Source organism: Scleropages formosus, chromosome 12, assembly GCF_900964775.1.
Source record: "Scleropages formosus chromosome 12, fSclFor1.1, whole genome shotgun sequence".
Classification (NCBI taxonomy): domain Eukaryota; kingdom Metazoa; phylum Chordata; class Actinopteri; order Osteoglossiformes; family Osteoglossidae; genus Scleropages; species Scleropages formosus.
In genome coordinates, this window is record NC_041817.1 from 17,945,720 (window position 1) to 17,967,564 (window position 21,845).

A 21,845-nucleotide genomic window follows, 5' to 3' on the forward strand; every position below is an offset into this window, starting at 1 on the left:
TATGCCTCTGGTTAGGCCACACATAAAACACTGTGTGGATTGAATGCTTCTGTTGAATTTCAAAGGGATTCTTCTTTAACAGAGAGACATTCATTTCATTCCTAATACAACCGAGGAGCTTAAAATGGCTAAGTCGAGAAGGACCAGGGAGTACATGGGCAGCACAGTGGCGCAGCAGGTTGCACAGGTGTGTCACTGTGTCTGGCCTGTGCAACTGGACATAGGTTTGACTCCTGCTCAGTCTGTGGGGTGGTTTCATATTCCCCCAGTGCTCGCGTGTGTTACGTTGCTCTGGTGTAGAGTTCTGCAAATAACTAAGGACTTTATTGTAGTGTTTGTAGCACTGTGCGTCATCTTGGATAAATGTGTCAGTTAATTAGTATGTAGTAATCGCTGCATGTTGCTTTGGAGAAAATAGTCTGCTAAATGTACAAATGCCGGCGTACACTGAAAATACATAATTTTTTCGTGTCAGTGTCTTCGTATATCTTTATTTAGGATCCAGAGCAATAGAATTATTGGACGAAGTGGACAAGGAATGTCTTGTTGCTCTTGGACTGTGTGTTCAAAAATGAGTTCGAATTGGTCTCCATCTGTGTTGAACTTGTATTACATCCACACTTATTTAGCTCTGGCAGACACTTTTCTCCAAACAACTTCCAATTAACTATGTAGTGTTATCAACCCACACCTTATTCACCAAGGTGACTTACACTGCTAGATACACTACTTACACTGGGTCACTCATCCATACATCAGTGGAACACACTCACTATGTCCCTCACACATTATGGGTGAACCTGAGCCGCATGTCTTTGGACTGTGGGAGGAAACCCATGCAGACACAAGGAGAACATGCAAACTCCACACAGACTGAGTGGGGATCAAAGCGATTCCCTCTCACACCACCCGGCCGCTGTCTCGCCGTGCCACTGTGCCACCCGTACAGTGCCTGTGTATGTTCTCCCTGTGTGTGTGGGTTTCCTCCGGAGGCTCTCATTTCCTCCTACAGCCCTAGTCATGTGTTTCTGGTGAACTGGTGATTCTAAATTGACCATGGTCTACATATTTGCATGAATAAGTGTGTGCGAGTGGACTGGTGTCCCTTCCAGAGTGTACCCTGCCTCGCCTCTGTGCTACTGGGATAGGCTCCAGACCACTGTGACCTTACATTTAGACAAGCTGTTCTTGATAATTTTAAATATGCATTCGTGCATTAGCATATAATACTGTACCAGCTGTAAGTGTACTCCTAACTGGAGTTCAACAGTAACATTTTAAAAACTTTACAGGGCTGAAATAAGTGTCAGCAGGGTAAGACTTCACTCTGCAGCACTAACTGAGAGGGAAATATACAATGAAATACCTGCTTCAAGTCAACTCTGCTGACTGATCACTGTGGAATATCCAGCTCTTCTGTATTTCTGGCATAAAATATTGGTGCACTAGTGGGAAAAGCATAATAAACTCACTTGAAAGAAATGTGATTTCATTTACCCTTTTCTTTTGTCTTGGGGGTCCCAAGTCCATTTGCCATCATATTATACAGCCTGCTGCCTTGTTCTTTAGCCAATTCATCAGTAGTACACTAAACAACCTGCCGATGCTCACTTCCTCTAGGATGTCAATTAACCTCAATGTTTAAAACAAAAAGTAAAGTGTAGTAACAGTTCTCTTATTTGCTTTTCGTTGAATAAACACATGCTCACGAATTCTCCTGCTGGACCGGCGCTCTTGTTTGCTCATGCAGGCTCAGAGGTAATTAAAAATGCATTTGTTTTGCTCTACACATTGCTTCACTTACAAGCCCCACGCGCGCTCACCACCATGTGCGAGACTGGTGTGCGAAAGCCGTCACTGCGGCCTAAACCCAGACAGAGTGCTAATTCCCCAGTTGGCACCTCTCCCTATATCCCTGCATTGGATCAGCAGCAAGGCCTCTGCACTGCCCTGCAAGGGACACTTCCTGTAAGCGCTGCCCACCTAACATGGTATACCAAGATGTTGGCGTTCAGGACGTTAGGGTTCTGACTGGCTGCAGTGTTTGTTTAGTACAGACAGAGGATGCAGCATGACTGCTCTGAATATAAGGTTCAATGTTCTATGCTAACCATTATATTATAAGAGGCAGACGTTATCTCAATCCACACATTTCCCTCCCTAATGCTATACAGTGCACAGTCTATTTCCGGCGCGCACAACTGCCATTGAAACTGGAGTGTAAGATGGAGTATGAGCGTGTCAGTGCCTACGTGTCTCTGCACGGCTGCAAGCACATGAGAAAACACAATCTGCCTCCTTTATATTGGTGGCTGTACAGCAAAGGTGGCATAATGCTGGAGACACTACTAACAATCCTGAAACGCTACGATGGCCGTATGTGTAAGTCTTTAAGGTTGGAGAGCACCTGAACCGGTCCCGCTGCAGGTCTACAGCCAGGCCTGCTCTATGCTGCCGCTGCTAATCTGATCCTCTGCGAAGTGCTGACACACGCAAACCACCCCATCAGCAGCTTTAATCCACTTGCACATCCAGCAGCTCACATGGTACAAAGTGTGTATGCACTCACACTCCTATCACGTATCAACCAGCACCATTTTACTTCTCATAAACACACATCACCACATCAGATGCATTTGGCTGCATTTACGTTTCCCTACTTACTTAATTTGGTCACATTCATCCCCTTCCTTTCATAGTTATTCTTAGAACTGCATTATTAATTATTCAACTGCTCATTCGAACATTCTTTACTTTTTCCCCCCCAACTCCAAGAGAAGAGAGCACTTTCTGAGCCTCATTTTAATTCAGCAAATCATCACCTGACTAAATGAAAATGTGGTCAGATGAAGCAGTTATTTTCATGCAGGAGGGAAAATGGTGTTTTTACATCAAATGTAGTGCTGACTAGTACTGTGCAAACATCACCAACATTTCATGCATATGGCTCTATGGAGAAGACTGTTTAAAAGGAATATCATGGCAGCAAATAGATAGAAGAGTAAGATCACATCTTTGGACACGTGTATCAGTACAGCAGCTGGAGGAGAAGGTTTTTCTCGACTGCAACTATGACAAAAAACTGGAAACTGTAGTAGACAGTTTGAAAATTAAATGAGCAAAGTTGAGTTAACACCTGAAATACAAAAACTACAATTTCCAGAACTGAAGTGCTTTACTTATTTAACTTAACAGCTCCATGCTGTCCAAAATTTAACGTGCTTTTTCACAAAATGTGGAAGAATAACACAAAAGCAGGATAGCATCAGGAGTCATGTTTTTACATGCACCCATGGCCAGGTATAGTTTTCAATATCCACTCACATATAAAAAGCTTGAAATAGTGAATATCATGCAGAGTTATGCCCCAAAGCCAATCAGTGACACAATGATAATTCAGAAGACCATAACAAAACATCTCATATAAAAAAAAAAAAAACATGATAGCACAGCTTATTCAGTAAACCGCCATTCAGAATATTTGGCAAGCCAAATACATAGTGTAAAAAAAGGGGCTTCGGATTTGTTTTTGAAGGAGATACTTGGAGAAGAGCTGGACCGGGAAGCACTGCTTAGCCTGTCACTGTGCCCCGTTTGAGGAGTAAAAGATGAATTGGTGAGGATTTTCTACCCTGTTCAAAATGTTCCTCTCTCAATCCTACAAGGATATATTTTCTATACTGCGAATAAATTTCCTGTGCCATCCATTATTAATCACTCATTCCATCACATCCTATACTTGCATATTATGCTGAATTAATAAAATGATGAAAGACCGAGTAAATGGGATATTTGAAATAAACAGATTTATGCTGTTAAAAGAGAATCACACATTAAAAACAATAATTTCTTGCTTTCAATCCATTTATTTAAGTGATACATTTCTCCAAAGTAAGAGTATTTGAGCAGTATTGCGCAACAGGGTACTTTAGGGGAGTGGGGGGAACGTTGCAAGTGCCTTGCTCAAAGGTCTTTCAAAAACAATGAAATACAGTTCTTTACCCGATACGCTACTAATAAAAACAAACACAAAAAACTGCATTGAATGCATTAGCTGAGTATGTTCCAACAGCATTTCAAATTGTATGACCCACAGTACTGGGAAACAATACCTTTATGTAGATGCAGTAATCTAAACAATGTACACAGCAGCTGCAGAACTAAATGTGTAAATGAAAGCTTACAGTGCTATGGATCATAAACTTTGACAAGCTTTCTGCTGATCAATAGAAAAACCATATTAATGATCAATACTTTGCTAAGTGCTAAAGGATAAAATGGCACCACTCAGTGCATCTGAGGACATTGTTTGACTTCACATTATGCCAAACTTTATGAAAAAGAAAAAAAAAAAAGGGGGGGGGGAAAAAATAAATCTCTCTCACTCACACTCACACACACACAGTCTGAAACCACTTGTCCCAAGCGGGGTTGCAGCAAACCAGAGCCCAACCCGGCAACACAGCGTGCAAGGTTGGAGGGGGGAGGAGACACACCCAGGACAGGACGTCGGTACGTCACAAGGCACCTCAAGTAGGACTCGAGCCCCAGACCCACCAGAGAGCAGGACCCCGCCAAACCTACCGCGCCACGCCACCGCGCCCCCCTAAAAAAAGATCAACTTAATGATAAGTTGAGCTTTAAACTATTAACGCACAATACCGGTCAGATTTTCGACATGTGTAAATCTAGAAATCCAAAACTCACACCCAAATGTCAACTTTAATTAAACCCACCAAGAATCCAAGAAGGATCTTTTAGTCTTTCTATTAATAACAAAATGGTGGCAGGAACGAGGCCAGAAGGCGTAGGCAATTAACATAGGACGTGTGCCAAGGACAGCCATGCCAAATTGCTCCATTCTTACTTTTCTCATACAGCTCCAAAGTGCCTTCCCTAGGATCTGTCCCTGCTTCCCCTTGGACTCCCCCAGAGGGAGCATATGTACCATGTGAGGATCCCAACGCTCTTGGCCAATATTGGATCCCTCTGGTGTCCTGGCCTGCACTTTCAACTTCAAACACTGCGTGCTGCTGAAGTAAAAATATGTAGGAGTGTGGAGAGTTAATGGAAAAGAACCATGTTTTTGTCCCCCCTATTGGGAGTGGCAGAGGTTGGGAAATTCATCCAGATTCCAACTTCTGAAAACAGACAGTACCTTACATATGAAAGGCATAGGAAATCAGACAATACTTGTCAAGTTCCCTCTCTCTTTTTGGCCTTTTCTTGTCCTGCCTGTGTGGTATACCCAAAAAAAAAAAAAAAAAAAAAAAAAAAATTACTACAGAATAATAGAGCTGTTTTATAACATTTATAGTTACAACATGCATCTTTTTAATCATCTTATGTATGTTTTTCATGTGTTAAGGTTGAAGGCAGGGCAAAGGTTAAGTGAGATGTATGACGGAGAGGATGAAGAAAGGATGCACTGTGGAACTGCATATGTTTTTCCCTCGGATTAGGCTTCCCTGCAGAACGCCACACAAACACAGTGATCCTCATATGAACAAAGTGTGACCTTTAGTGGCATTTTGCACCCCTTGAGCTGATGTCACCCTGACCTTTGGACACCATCATAATAAAAAAAAAAAAAAAAAAAGTCTACATTTGGAAAGTAGACTAAAGCCCTCCCAGTGCCCTGAAGTGCACTTGCAATGTCATATGACTAACGGATGCCAAAAATGAGCCTCACAGTGAGAAGATACAGGCCCTACTACGCCAAAAAGAAAGGCAGCAGAAGAGCAATTTTAGGACTAACAGTAGAAGTGGACATCTGGTAACGCTGGTTAAGGAGAGTAACTGCTAGTGCAAACCAAGCGAAATGGTACACAACCTTGGAGCCCCCCAGTGTAATGTCCAACTCTATAAATGGGGAACACTGTAAAACTCAGAAAACGATAGTAGATAGCACAGGGGTTAGGGCTGTCATCATACAATCTGAAAGTTCCCCATTCGAATCCCACCTCTCGCTGTACTTCTGTATGGTGTATTATATTGTATAGTGACACAATAAGAATATCCTGCTAAATAAATAGCAAAGTACCTTGTTGTTGTACAAAACTAACACTGTAAGTTGCTCTACATATAAAAGAGTATCAAGCTAAGGGAAGTTAAATAGAAGTATTGGCTAAATCACATAAGACGACAGTTTTTCACTTGATACGGTGACACAAATACTGTTTTAATTCATCACAAGATACAAAAATTATAAGGGACTATATATGCACAATGACAAGATCAAAAAAATTTAAAATATGTTGCGTGGAGGCTTGTCATGACACAGACTTTGAAAAGCTCCTTAATGTCTATGGTGAAGGCTTACAAGTAAAGCAAATACCAGCTAATTAAACAAAGCTGCTATGTCTGTGTCGTGTCTGTTCATAAATCTATATTGTCTACAGACGTTAAAACGGTTAAATTACACAGATCTGATGTAATGGCATGTCCTTCCCACACACTGTTTAACACTATGATAATGGAATGTAAATGAGCAGTCTTGTCACTTGCCTATACTTAACAGAAGCAATGAAAGTAGGTTTCAAAAGTTTAAAAATGTGTATGCAGTGTTTGAAATGTGGTTAGGGCCAGACAAGACCATTATAGATTTTTAGCCCTAGCCAATCAAATATAAAAGGTTTCCCAGCCTTTCAGAACACTGGTTGGAATACTGGGAAGGATGCACAGAACAATGAGCATACTACTGTGTTTATTTACATTCAGAAATAAATGCATCAAATTCCTTTTACTAGGTCTGCTGACAGCTGAAGTGGTCTGAAATATGAAATCTGACAATAAGCCTTTGTTTGGACATCAGTGGCTCGGTCTTCTGTCAATATAAAATGAGGATTACTGCTCATCTGCTTTCAAATGATAAGTCATTCAAATTTATAGCTAAATCTAGCACGCCTTACTTGGGTAGGTGAGGATAACAAAAAAAAAAAAAAAAAAAAAAAGGTTCAGTTTACTAACAATGATGGAATTAAATAAATATTTGCACAGAGCCAAAGCACTGCAGCACATCAGGGTGCCTTAAAATCATGTTCCAAACATGCAGTATGACTGATAGAAGCTACTTGATTCTTTGATAGCATTTTTTTACTTTTATCTTTTAAGCTTTGGAGAAAAACTGCAATTAGGCCATAAATGTACCACTAAGCACAGAGCGCAAGATTAAAAATAAAAATTAAAAAAAAAAATTTTTTCAGAAAAAGAGTAAATAAGAGTAACAATGCTGCGTATCAGAATCAGAATCAGAATCAGAACGAGCTTTATTGCCAAGTATGTTCGCACATACAAGGAATTTGTCTTGGTGACAGGAACTACCACAGCACAGACAGAATGACAGTGACAAGACAGGTGAGAAGATAGAGTATGTGAGCAAGGGATAAAAAATATTTAAAAAATATAAAAGTATAAAATGTATGAAATGTTATAACCTGAAAAATATGGGCTTTCTTTGAAACAAAGCTTTTATAACTGAACATCTCTAGGTTATGTAGTTTATGTAGAAGAGTGACAGCAAAAATGACAAACCGGCATTAGTGGTTTGCAGCATAACCTTGAATGCATTTCAGAACTGACATACCCAACAAACATACCAACATGTACAATAAGAAGGTGGATATGTGGCCCGTTTGCTGTCAGAAATCATGTCGTACATGGTTGAAAAGCTGTATGTACAATCTTTTCATTAAATCTCTGGCAACAAAAAATGACTGCATTGCGGTAACATTTTACATTGCTAAAGAAAACCTTCAAAACAAATATATAAATAAGACTCTGATCACTTGATTTTGTTCTTGACATATAGATTCGTATGACTGGCAGTTATTAACTGACTGATGAATAATAACCTTTGCTGAAGGCACTGATGTTACAGGGATGCATACATAATGCTGTGATAATATAGCTAGCCTTGGGATTCAGAAGCTATCAACTCTCCACTACTGAAAAGGATGGAGGCAAGCAGTTATGCTGTCACAAATACGTGTACTAGATAGAGATATCATTTTTAAATTTTATATACAGTATATAATTTAAAAATTAAACAACATTATGTGGCATGGTTGGCACGGTGTCTATCGCAGGTGCCTCATACCTCCTGGACTGTGCATTCGGTCGTGGGTTTAAATTTGGCTGTGTAGAACTTGCATGTTTTCCCTGCGTCCATGTGGGTTTCCTCCCACAGTCCGAAGAGTCTAAAGACATATGTTTCAGATAACCTGGTTAGTTCAAACTGCTCCTAGTGTGGGGAACAGCTGGTAGCATAGTGGTTAGAGCTGCTGCCTTTGGTCGCAGGTTCAAATCTCACCTCCAGCTGTAGTACCCTTTAGCAAGGTACTTACTCTAAAATTGCTCCAGTAAAAAAAATTACCCAGCTGTATAAAAGGGTAAATAACTGTTGGTAGATTAACACTGTATGTCACTGTGGAGATAAACATCAGCCAAATGAATAAATGCAAGTATGTGTGAGTGAATAATTGTGTGATTGCCCAATGATGGGCTGGCATCCTGCCCAGGGTGTAGCCTGCTTCATGCACTACACATCCAAGATTGACTCCAAACAACTGCGACCCTTTATTAGGGTCACAACTGGGACAAGGAGCAAGCAATAATTCATAAATGGATTAATTAAATTATATGGTAAGCATAATGGGCTGCTTCATTCTCAAGGGTCATTCAGTTCAGCACTGATACCCCCACCCCTCTACCATGGCAATCAGCTTGTGGTGGCCTCACTTTTCTTCCTGCACTAGTTGTCAGTTTGTGACTGACCAGGTACTGCTACTGTGCACAGGGACCAATTAACAAAGTCCCTTTTGTCTCCCTGCCCAGCAGTACACACAGGACATAGTCTAAACACAATAAATTTTGTATTACTGGACACTGCTTTGAGGAAGTAGAGGAGAAGATGTGTTTTATAAAATGCTGTATTAAGCTGATCAGAAACACCTACAGGGGAAATCCATAAGCATTTTCTGCTTCTCCTATTATACAGCTATACTGCTTCCATAGGCCCAACAGGACCAAATGGAGGAGGCGGGAAAGCAATCAGCTCCTTTCCACTGGCGTCCTCACGGCAACAGACACCTACACGCATGCATGAAAACACGTGCACAACCCACTCCAAATGTGCCCACACAGAATGAAACAGCTGGAAACTGCTAGTATCAAATCAGCAGCAGACGCAGCAGATGCTTTACATTTCTGCAGAGCTGGGCAAGGCACATTCTGGTCTGGCCTGGGGGCCGCCTCTGGGGGTGAGGGGGTGGGGCCAGTGGCACATGTGGCTGGCTTGAGGGGTGTGCTGAAGGGTGTGCTGAAGGGTGATCTCTATTCCCCTGAGGCCTTGACCTCCCCTAGCAACAGGCAGCATGGAACCCCCACTGTGTCTGTCCCTCCCTCTGTTTAGGAATCATGAGACTGGACACAGGCAGGAAAAGTGAAATCACATGGACAGAACTAGGTTTGGTGTGGATGTGGCATGGGGGTGGGGGTAGGGGGCTCATAGCCAGACTCAGTTTGTTAAGCTGATGTCGAGCTGCAGTCAGCATTTCATTGTTGTTTCCCGAATGAGCCTGGGGTTGTAGCCTCCGCCTTCCAGCTGTACAGTGTTTTCTGGCCTTTTTGTTTTGGAATAGGTGACAGTGAAGATCTTTCGCTCGTGATTTTCATGCAAAAAAAAAAAAAAAAAAAAAAAACATGCCATGGTAAAAACTGTAACTATGTATCAAACAAATATAAACTGATTACTGTTTTAAGTAAGCAAGCAAATTGACCATTATTAAGAGAATGAAAACAAATTTCAGTACATCAGTACCAGACCAGACTGTCTCTTTGACTAGAAAGGAAAACTTTGAAAAATTCCTTAGCATACACCATGGCATTTAAACTTTGAGAGTGACTCTTGTCCTTATTTGAAGAAAATAAATGGTCATCCTGTCAGTCTGCAACATACAGTTTTAATATATTTTGTGTGTCTGTAAATATATACATTTAACAAAAGGTAAAATCCAAAGGTTTTGCCACTACTACAGCAGCTACCCCTATAAGTGTGTGTGTGTGTGTGTGTGTGTGTGTGTGTGTGTGTGTGTGTGTTTTATTGTGATGTGGCAGTTGTGAGCTTTGCTTACATCACATGCTCTAGGGAAGTATGCTTTGCTTTCACGCAGAAAGTACCACAGCGGAGCCGCCACCTCATGATCGTTTCTTAGACAGTTTGCAGCAAGAAAAGAATATGGAATATTAGGAGACACTAAAGATGCACCATATGACCTGAAAGGACATTCCTCCTTTTAACAGTTAACAGATCTAGTCGATCTAGTCTTACAATGTGAAAGAAAACCAAAGAGTCTCAAAACTAGCTCCCGGCGAAGTCTTCTTAAAAGAGCTCAAGCAGAAAGCTAGGAAACAGGCATCTGCAACAGCTGGGCCGGACGTGGCGTGCACAGCACTCTCCACGGATCAGGCATTGGAGGAGCAGTCCGGCACCATGGTACTGTAGCAAGGGGCTTCTCAGGAGATTAACTCGGTGCAAATGGTCTTGTAGTGGGGGCTTCCCAGGGGATTAACCCAACATGGAGAAGCCTGCTGAGGTGCAAGCGAGGGCTGTGTGCCAGTGGTAATCCCTGTGACAGTAGGACCCATTCACCCAAGTGGCTCTTATCATGACATGTTCAATGAGACAGGGAAATCCCAAACACTCAGTGTTTTCCAGAAGTTACTACATCACAAGACTAGTGACACAAGCCAAGGAACAGAAGAACCATGTCCAGTCTTTCTTCTATACGGGAATATTTGGTTTCAGGATATCTCAGAAGGGGATAATATTAGTAGATTAGATGGCTTTCACATAAAAATGTCTGAGAAACACCTGTGTGAGTAGTTAAACTTCTGAATTCAGATATTCTACTTCAATTTAGAATACAAAACTGGCAAAGCATAGAAACGGATCACTGCGGAACAATGAAAGAACACAAATTGACCACTAACAGAAACAGCTGTTAAGCCATTAAACTGTCAAAGACATTTGAGGGGGGAAAAAATAAATAATCTGCAGTAGTGAACTGGAAGTGGTTCCTCAATAGCTTTAGCAGCAACTGAGGATGGCCTTACATGCTACTTGACTCTCAAACAAGCTTTAGAGTAATGGGATGTCCGCCAGCATGACAGCTGATAGAACCATAAATAAAGCTCTTTCAACGGTCTGTTTATGCAGAAGATAACAGAGCCAAAGTATTCTTCATTAAGTGGGTCAGAAGCACTTTGGGCCAAGTTAATGGGAAGATAAGCACAAAAGTCAAAACTTTTTTTTTTTCCCCCAGCAGGAGTCTTGGTTCCTTTGGAAGTCTGAATTTTTCAAGAAACTAATGGAGCTAGCTTCTGCCTCTTACTGGAAGAGAATAGCAGCAGATCTCAGGCACAAGCTGTCATGAATTTTTACTATCACAAAGGTTTAATTCACACATTTTATGTTGTCAAAATTTACCTCACCTGATTTAACACCATTAAGGATTTTCAAAATATTTCTTTATGTAATGACACAAAGTGCTGTATTTTGCAGCAATGGCTCATACATAGTAAGGCCAAAAAGGCATAAAACAACACCTGTTACTGGTAGTAGCGTTGCAGACCTTTATTTAGCTGACACTTTACACATCTACGCCGCAAGGTCTTCTTCTGACCTTCGGCTGCCTGGGTCAACTTCACTTTGCCAGTTCTTTCAATGTGAACAGGGTCAATGACCTCATGCTAATTCGAGCCTTGAACTCCTGCCGATCCCAGGTACATTTTTTCTAAGACCAAGACAATACAACTATTTCTACAAAGCAGGTCATCACAGTTGAGATTTAAAAAAAAAAAAAAAAAAAACTGTTTAACATTAGAATTTTGCCAGGGAAAGTTTACATCTAGTCTATAATCTAAGTTAAATTTCTCTATAAAATGAGGGACATGAGACCAATAAAATGAGTTATAATGGCCGCTATAGAGTATTACAGGCCACATTAGGAATACTCCAGACCAAACCAAGATTTGGCTGTGCAGTTTTATTCTGCTTTATACTGTTCACAGTTAAATTTCAAATAACACTGAAATTCTAATACAACCATTCCATTTCTTTTCAACACATGAACTCTAAGTATTAAACTGCTCACCATTCCTTACCTTAAGGGAGTCAAAGCAGGCAATAACTCTTCCATTTTCTACCTGGCAGCTCTTGGGTGGGTGTGCAAATTTGCATTCCTCGTCACTCCGTGAACAAGTGCCCCTCTGAAACTGCCGGCACACTTCCAGCGTCAGCCATTTTGTGTCTCGTATCGATGCGATGTTTAGAGCCATGTTTCAACGGAGTTCAAGTAAAGTCTGCAAGTGCGGGCTGAGGGTGTGGACTGGGTCCTAGGAGGAATTAAATGTGTTGTTTTAAAATAAGTAGAAAGCAATGCAGATAAGCTGACAAAGGGCTGAGAATTCTGGGCTTTGGGTGGCGAGCAAGCTTGTGCGGACAAACTTTCGTGGCAGCAGTTCAGCAGGGTGCGCAAACAAAGTTGTCGCCACGCTGTTGCCCGTCAGTCCTTCAGAAAGCCCCAGGTGGAGAATGCCGGCAGCGGGAGGAGAACATGCCCGGAGCTCTGCTGGACTGACAGAGGGCCCACGTGTCCACTAGAGCTGGGCTGGATGAGAGGTGTACGGGAAGCCTGGGTTTTGCTCCAACACGGTGGAGGCAGTAGCTGAAGACAGCTGTGCAGACTTCAAACACGTAGACTTGAGAGCAGCTTCAGGCATGAACACTGGCTGGAAAGGCACTTTGTCCAAAACCTGACAGGAGGAAAAAAAAAGCAAACAATTAGGGCACCTGTGGTACATACCATGTAAAGGTATTGCATTGCTGATGTAATGCACTTTTTGTATTGTTCTCTGAGATGTACACTGCTTTGAAGAAAAGCATCTACTAAATGAATTAATACAAATGTTAAGGTGATCATAGCCCATCATGTATTTTGGTTTATAAGTTCCCAAGTTCAGAAATCTACTGGGAGTCCAGTAACAGGAATTCTTTCCTCCTTCTCCACTCCCAAAACAGCATGGCACAGTTTGTTAACCAAATAAAAAAACCAAGCTTTACAATCAATCTAGCATAAGTAGTTGGTGGATCTGAGTACAGCACAGAAAGATCAGGACAATTGCAGCTTTAAGAAAATTAAGACTGTTTCTTTCTCTCTGGGTTTCTTCCCTCCACACATCCCGCCCACGTTGCAGAACAGTTCAAATTCCACAGCAAAAGGAGTCCAACACCCATACGGTCATCACCTTTATCTACTGGGGTCATGGCTACCGCAGCCTGCGAGGCATTAAAACACACATAAATCTCTGTAGGGTTCAACAGCCTGCAGGAGCACATTCTTTAAAAAAAAAAAAAAATTCTCAAACGATCTGGAAAAAAGCCAAGAATTATATAACAGTCTTGAAAATGAAAACATCGGTGCTGTGGGCCTTGGGGTTAAAGCAGGAGGGTGGGTTTCCACAGCACCCACAAGCCAGGCCTCCAGCATGCGGGTCAAAGAAGGAGTGTGACAGAGAGCTGAAGACAACGCAGAGCCTTGTACAATGAGACAGCATAATACAGAGTGTCGGTGGGATATAACACTGCCGTCTGCCTCACCGGAGAGCTGGTGCATAGGCCGAATATCCAGTTTTATACTGACTGCGGCAGCATTCTGTCACTGTGAGAAACAGGAGACAGAGATACATACAATGACTGTTACAGCTCTTTTCCCCAAGATCTTTTAAAATCCAGTGGAAGGCAACAGAGGGGTTTTTCAATATAGCAAGAAAGAAAAAGTGTTGGCAAGTGAAAGCTTAATGACTTATTTGTGACTGCTTGAACAACAGAACAGTGGCCTTTGGCTTGCCTTCCGAGACTCCTACCTACACCCATTTACCAGAAGCCTTTCCTTGAAACATCTGGAAACATTTACATGTGCAAACTGGAATGAAGGAGAGGCAGAGACGCAGGAGTTGGTGAGGGCGGGGGCAGCAGACAAGGCAGGTTTGTGAGACACACAAACGCACACACACACAAAGCTGCTATTAAAGACTTAATTCCCAGAATAAACAACAGACTTGATTTCTTACAATCTGTGCAAAGAGAAAGCGGAGGAAAAAAAAATAGTTTACATTCTTTACATGAAGGTACAGCACTGACAAGCAAGTCCAGACATGGGGATGCATCTGAACAATTGGGTCACTCAACACGCTATAATAGACTGACATCAGTGTACCGCCAAAAGGAGCATTTGCCCCTGTAAAATATTCACTCGCCGTTCTCGTTGAAATACATTTAATGTGTAGTGAAAACAATGCAGACCTTTCATGAGTACAGTGATAACACTGAGTGCATCTCCTCTGCTGGCAAGCACCAACCCAGCAGTTTAACTCTGTATTAGTAAGGTAACCATCACATGAGCAGATTCCAGTACTAAGCAATGGCTGAACTGTGCCACTTGGCTAAGAGAATTTTAAAGAGAAACTACCTGTTTTGTCAACCACTGAGACTTCAAACAGAAAAAGAATTTAATATTACATTTTTAACAATAGCATTCAAGGCAAAGAAATTAAGAGCATAATGAAGAGAAGGCCTTTTCCTATAATCATTTCACCAAACAATAAGGCAAGACATATCGTTACTTCTGTCACCAAAATGTGCTCTTGTAATAGTTAACTAACCGTAGGAGTAAGTGTTGGAGTATATATTCACAATGTGTGCGTATTTTATTGCAGAAACTTTGTATTGTAAATCACCTGAGCAAAAAAAAAAAAAAAAAAAAAAACAATAAATTCATATTCAATGCAAAACAGTTTGACCTAGGCAGATTATCCAATTATCCTTTGCATATTATGTGCTGTATTAACTACCAAACTATCTTCAACAGCTACATTACTAAGACTATCTTTCCCCACCTTACAAAGGAAATCCACTCCCAAAAAACCCTTTGTAAGATCAATTCCCATAAGCTTGAACATGTAATTACCATTAGTTTCAATGGTAAAAATTTTCATGCATTCCTGACTCCCAGTAGTGAGACCCTTTTAGGCTAAAGCATCTCCAAACCTCATTAAAATAGACACAATCAGATCAACAGTTAACATTATCATAACATGATAACATAGCAAGGGAGTTTAATTACATATGGCTATCTGCCCGCACTCATTCAGCTCGTTCATAGATATTAGGCACCACACACTTCACTTAAGCATAAGTTTCCTTTGGATGCACAGATTCATCCTCCACAGATCAAAGTCATGTTTCAGGAGAGTTGGGAATCCAAAATGCTCGTTCAGTGTGACTCTGTACGTGAATTTTACATTGCTCAGCTTCTGAGACCATGTAATGGCAAAAAGCATGTCTAATACCATCTCCATACCCCTTATGGGATACGCTACAATAAACTTGCACTTACACAAGACTCAAGAAAACATATAACACTAAGCAAGAGAAAAGCACCTACAAAAAGGAAAAATGTAAATGTCTCATAACACTTATCTGTAGGGAAATATACAAAGTCCAAATGTGAGGAAAGAGCTGCCGTCTTTGGACCTGGAGGGTGCAGGTCCGAATCCCACCTCCTCCTGTAGCACCCTTGGGAAAGGTACTGGCCCTGAACTACTACTGCAAAAATTACAGAGGCGCATAAATGGGTAAATAATTGCAAGTAACCTCACATTTATGTAGCTTTGGAGAAAAGCGTCAGCTAAATGAATAAATGAAAATGCCTTGTACGATAAAGTATGGGAATTAAATGGGAAGTCTTCTTCTGAGGTGTATCTAGAGGTATGACCGCACTGTCTTCTGCTTCTCCTTCAACCTGCTATTCAAAAAGCTACTCATTCAAGTAACCAGTCAGCTAGCCATGGCAGAAACATGCCTGCAGCGAGACATTATCTTCATTATAATTAAAAATTCTGAATGTTTCTTTTCATCTAAAAAGAATTGGAACATTTAGCATTTCCATAATTCACAGTTTTGACATGATCATATACAATATAAAGGAATTCAAGACTAAACTGCTCCAGTGATTTTTTTTTTTTTTTCTTTCTATCTTTTCAAGCCATCTCACCTAGGATTTTTCCAATTTCAAGAGGTGGGAACAATTATACCCATCATCAAAAAAAAAAAAAAAAAAGACTACAGAACCAGCACTGACTGGGATATGTGGTAAATTGCAACTTGGAAGAACACAAACAATGCCCAGATCTCAATATACAATGCACTTTTTCCTTGGTAACAGAATGACTGTTCATGTACAGTCCTGCATCCACACTACTGAAATGTGTTGCTGTGAATGTAAATGGGTCATTTATGGTGACGTTAAAGTAAAATGGGGCAGTTTTACAGTTATGAAGAATCTACAAAGACATTTTAATATATGTCAATTAATATACTGTATTGTGTGCTTATGTAATCTGTTTTCAAGGCATAAACATATAAAAGCAGCCTTGCATGCTACTGTATTACTTTTCCTGTCTTTCAATGTTGTTGCTAAGAGTCAGACACTTTTGCTGTTGCTATGCAATGAAAAGCTGAAAATAGAAATTCTATCATGACCATTTCATAATAGGGCAGTGAAGTGTATTTAGTTCAAATGATAAAGTAATTATATTTCTTATATATTCCATGTACAATAAAATGTCCCACTGAAAAAACCGTAAGAGTTTATGCAGTTAAAGTTGAAACACGACTCATTCTAAGGTGTTTTGATTAGATACGAAATAAATTCAGCTTTATTCAGAGGAAAATTGTGAATTTGGCTGGTACTAAACCCTCCTGGTTTGTGATACTGATGAAACTAACAAGACTTCAATAAACTGGCTTCATGTTCTTTATTTTTGAAACTGTCTACTGAAAGCAACTTGAAGTACATTTTTATTACTTCACATATAACTTACTATTTAATAAAGCAATTAAGACAATGTGCAAAACTCATACATACGGACCTCCGGATATCTGAACGCTGAACCCCCTCAAGTCCCCTGAAAACTCAACTACTACTCATAGGAGGGCCGATCCTGATGCAGCAACCATTAACAGCAGACAGGACACACCTCCTTCTACTGACCTCCTACTGGAAAGAAAGCCCCATTCCACATTAACACAACAATTAAAAACCACCCCCCAAATACACTCTCATACACAGTTTAATTTAAAATCATTCCATGTGGGAGCTAGAAAAACCTAATATGCGTTCTGGAACAGAACATCTATTCTGCATATGCATGTGTGAGATAGCAAATTTCCAGCAATTAAATTGAATACTGCTAAACTGGTAAAAAAATAAATTCAAAGAGATGAACAAACCAGCAATGACAATTTGTACATAGATACTGAAAAGATTCTCCTTTGATTCCTTGATGTACTTTGATTCTTTAAGTAGTGTATGAAAGTAAACATATTATGATTGTAAATTTTCCCCAACAATTTGCTGCTGATGTATGGCTTCTTGATTTCCTGTTTTTAAGTTACATCCTCCTCTGATTTGGAACCAACATTTTGATCAAGCTATTAAGATTTTCTTTTTGTTTTCAGATGCCTGAGGAAACAAAGTCCTGCCTTCCATTAGGTTTACCAGTTGCAGCAAGTATGATAATTTTATCAGCTGTATAGCAGCAAAACAGATCACAATATCTCTCAAGACTGTATGGAAACGCATTTGCATTGAAGTGAAATATATGAGTTTAATAAAGTTAAAATTATTTTACACCAGCCATGCCTTTGGTTTGAAGAACATAGGAGACAGAAAAGCAATCAACATTTCTATAATGTTGGCAACAGTTTTCCAGAAATACTGTTTGTATTAGGAGAAAAATGGTTCCATGGAGCATTTTCAGAAATTTCAAGGATGTGTGTCTAGTCCTCACATGGTCACCACTGCCTTCACAAAAACAGAACGACGCCTGTCTGCAACTTTGTCTGAAAGCACCCCAAGGACATGCCCTATTGGTGGGGAAAACAGATGGCATTCAGGTGGGAGGCTAGCAGTGGTAACCCTGCCGAGGCTCGTAGACGTTCACCTTCTACAGAAGGCAGATGCATATGGGACCCTCATGGGCTGTACAGTGTGAGAAAATGTTTCATAAACAAAGTACTGCAAGAGTAGCCACATAGCAGACGGCAGGCAAACTGCATATGTGAACTCACTGAGATGCAATGACAATCCACAGGCTGCCCTCATGTATTTAAGTGATTAAAACATTGCAGACCTTGACACTACTTTAGCCACAATTTTAATTTGGCCAAATTTATCAAGGCTGCTATATTTGTCCCCCCGACAGATGCAGGGAGGGCAACACAAGTAACAACATTCATCTGAAGAAGCAAATCGCTGCAAATCCACTTCCTTCCACTCATGCAAAGAGACTTTTCTTGTTGACCATATTCATGGTTGCTGAGGGACACAGCTTCTACAGAGACCTTCTAGACCCCAGGAGCTTTGAGGAAAGGAGAAGATTGGAGAAGTGGAGCACGATGGAGCAGCTTTCTCTACAAGCGCTGTTTCAACCAGCAGGGTATTTACAGATTTTGCATTATCTAGGTCATCTCCTCATCTAACAGTGGGGATTCCTAAATAGTGAAAGTCCTCAGGTTGACCTCCAAACACCATAATGCCATACATCCCCGCTATGCCTTATTCCTCATTCCCTTACAAAGAAGGTCCCCAGTCTGAGACACACACCCCATTCCATCAGTTCATCCGATTTACAGAAGAACAAAGATCTTATGGCACCAGATGCAACTTACATGAAAGCTGTCTTTGGTATAACAGAGAAATCTTTTCAATGTAACCTTTTTCCCCATGTTTTAAAAAACTGTAAAAAAGTAAAAGTATCATCAACACTAATTATGAATGCAATGATTAAAACAGCATATATACTGTATTCATCCTTTTGCCTGAAAAAAAAAAAAAAAAACATTACTCACAAATGACATGAAATCCTAGAACTTCATAAGTAGTAGAAGTCTTACTACTCTTAAAAATTACATTTAAAAAATTATACATTTGCAAAACCACCCAAAAGGATTAAGCATATTACAGAGTGTGCAACAGCAGAGTAGACCTAAGCAGGTTATGCTGCATTCAGCTGAGTCAGCAGGAGAACGTGCTTCATGTCCTAATAGCCTTAATCTGGAAGTGAGAGGCTCTGACTGGAATGGTCCTCACATCACCAATGCGGCCTCCAGGGGACATCAAATGCTGCTTACCCACCAGCCCTGTGGGCACCAGAAATGCACTTCGGTTGCCTGTCTGTTTGAGAAGACTATGATGACTGCTCCTCACAGCTCCTCAGAATTTGGAGAGAACTTGTGACAGTTACCAATATGCTCTGCTGGCAGGTCACTGACTGAAATTCCTTTTCAAACAGAGTTGGCTGGACCCTCATACAAAACACATAGGGGGAAAAAGGCGTTTATTCAGATTAAAGAATTACCAATAGAAATGCACATTTCAAACCTTAATTCAAGACCATTTCTGCTCTAATTGATCAAAAATCCAGACTTTAAAATGTAGTTCCAGTGATTCAGTTTTTTTTAGGCCTATGGCCAGTGACGCAGTAATCCCCATTTTTCAAATACAGAATATGAAATACAAAAAGCGGTGAACAATTGGAAAAAGCTGGTACCCTACAAGGGAAGTGACAAAGTCCTGGCTGTGTTAAATTCCAATCCAGTGCTCTGCCTGGTCTTGCAAATAGAGAGGCACTTTTTTCTGTACAGGAAGGGCTAAAACAATCTGCCCATTACGGCCCCTTTTCCTCTATACACGGAAGTCAACAGTTGAATCAATTAATCTGGCCATTTTATGAAACACAGGAATCCCTGACGTATTTTCTAAGCACAGAGTCTACTTTTAAGTAATCGCTCTACCAGCCAAACTCCAAAAAACACCACCAGAATAAAAAGTGCAGTGAAACAAACAGCCTGAGCTAAAACAAATATATATAAACAAGCTATTCTTTTTCTAACTGGACTGAAATCTGGCAATATTAAAATAATAATAATGAAAGTCTGGTTCCATTTCTGGACTCCGGAGAACGTTCGTACGGCTGTTTAGGAAAACGCAGAGAGAGACAGATGGCAGACAGATGTGGAGATCACACACGTGCCTATGAAAAAAATTTAGAGGAAAAAAAGACGAACACTAAAACTCCATGGAAACAGCAGCCACGGACCGGGGTATGCCGGTGCACTTTCTTTTCCGTTCCAGGAAAGGGAAGACACCCAATCCTGCTGGAGCGGAGCAGCAGCAGGAGGAGGAGGAGCAGCAAGCATGGTAATGGACGCGGGAGCAACCGCAGCCGCTCAGTGCTGCGGGAACACTTCTACTGGCAAGCCCCGCAACACCCCCTGTGCCTCATAGCCCTCCACAACCCCCCCCCCCCTACACATGGTATGCGCCACACTGCAGCAAAGTCCTTCTTGAACAAGTCATTCAAAGAAAATAAATAAGTAAAATTCCCCCACCTCAGTGGGCTGAGTTCCAGCGTTGTGTGGAGTAGCGATCCAACTGCTGCGGCCCGGGTGCTGTCTTTCGGTGGCGCCTGAGCGACACTCTGTCATTCGTTGCCCTGAGCTGCGTGCGCCGACTGGGCTTCACTGGAAGACAGCGCGGAAAACGAGAGTGTCTGCTGAACTCTGTCTCCAACATTTCCAGCCAGCCAGCCCCCCCCCCACCCCCTTCCACTCCCCACACCCCCATCCCCCAGCCCCTCCCTCCCCTTTCTACCCACCCTCAACTCAGTTCGACTAGTCAGTTCTGCCCAATAGCAGCGCACGCCCTGTTGTCTGCCGTGCTCCCATTGGCTGAATCATGGTGACGGACTGTCTGACTTCAGTCTCCAACGACAAACACGTAAGGGCAAATCTTAAAGGTATTTCCCCAATTTCGGTGCAAAAGTACCACCTGTTTTTGCTCCCTTTCCTGAAAATTATAATTAAAACTATTACAAAATGTTCATATAGTGCAAAGTCTCAAAGTCATTATGTGCACATCATAACTGTTAAATTATTCTTTCCCCTTCATGCAGGTGGTTATTTTTAGCAACTGAGATTAACCACTTTGCTCATGGGCAAGAGAACTGGACCTTCCTTGTGACTTGAATCAGCAACCACCTGGTTCCAAGGCTGGGCTCCTAAATGCTACTGCCACTTTGTGTCCTACAGCTAAATCTAAACCATTAGCTCAAAGCTCTCCTCCTTGCTTGAAGAAAAGCATGTTCTGGTGACAGGAGGTCACTTCGGTGTCACGTGACAGGAGATGCTGCCCAGTATAACTCGCAAATCCAGAGGAGGTGCATGACTTCGCAAACACAATGCGAGGTGCTTTTGTGTGCATGACACCATCACTGCCCTCACTGGCTGACTGCAAAAATCAGACGAAAATGCCTTTTTATTAAGACAAGTGAGCTGTACTGTCATAAGTGCCATTAGGCAACCCCATTTTATGTGACATGCTTCACAAATGAATCTAATAATTGAGAGAGAGATGGGAAAGTGGAGCAGATGAGAGATGTATAACCTAGGATTACAGAACTCAGTGCACCATTTTCCAAGGAAAACACTTAAAGGGTTCTTCACAAGAAAAATAAATTGCTTGATGAATAAAGCTAAAGCCTGACTTATTAATGAAGATATAAAAGAAAAGCATATTTTGCATTTTGAAGATATACTTGATATTCACAATAACTATGGCATGATTCAATTAATCCCATTCTAATCTTAATTATGGCATAGATTATTAGTCAAGACTATAGACATCTTATTAACAAAAGTCATTACAATGAAATACTGAAAG

At 41.1% G+C, this 21,845-nt stretch overlaps 1 protein-coding gene across 9 annotated transcripts in view; it reads right to left on the reverse strand.

Moving 5' to 3' along the window:
• The window catches only part of LOC108930080 (muscleblind-like protein 2a), a 43,923-nt gene that overhangs the window by 17,329 nt on the left and 4,749 nt on the right, over positions 1-21,845 (reverse strand). For all 9 annotated transcript variants that reach the window (XM_018745184.2, XM_018745144.2, XM_018745210.2 and 6 more), the window contains exons 2-3: positions 20,516-20,647; positions 12,166-12,816 (exon numbers count right to left, since the gene is read on the reverse strand). In XM_018745184.2, coding sequence (XP_018600700.1) covers positions 12,166-12,339 — 174 coding nt within the window. In that variant the 5' untranslated portion in view covers positions 12,340-12,816; positions 20,516-20,647. The remainder of the gene's footprint in view (positions 1-12,165; positions 12,817-20,515; positions 20,648-21,845) is intronic.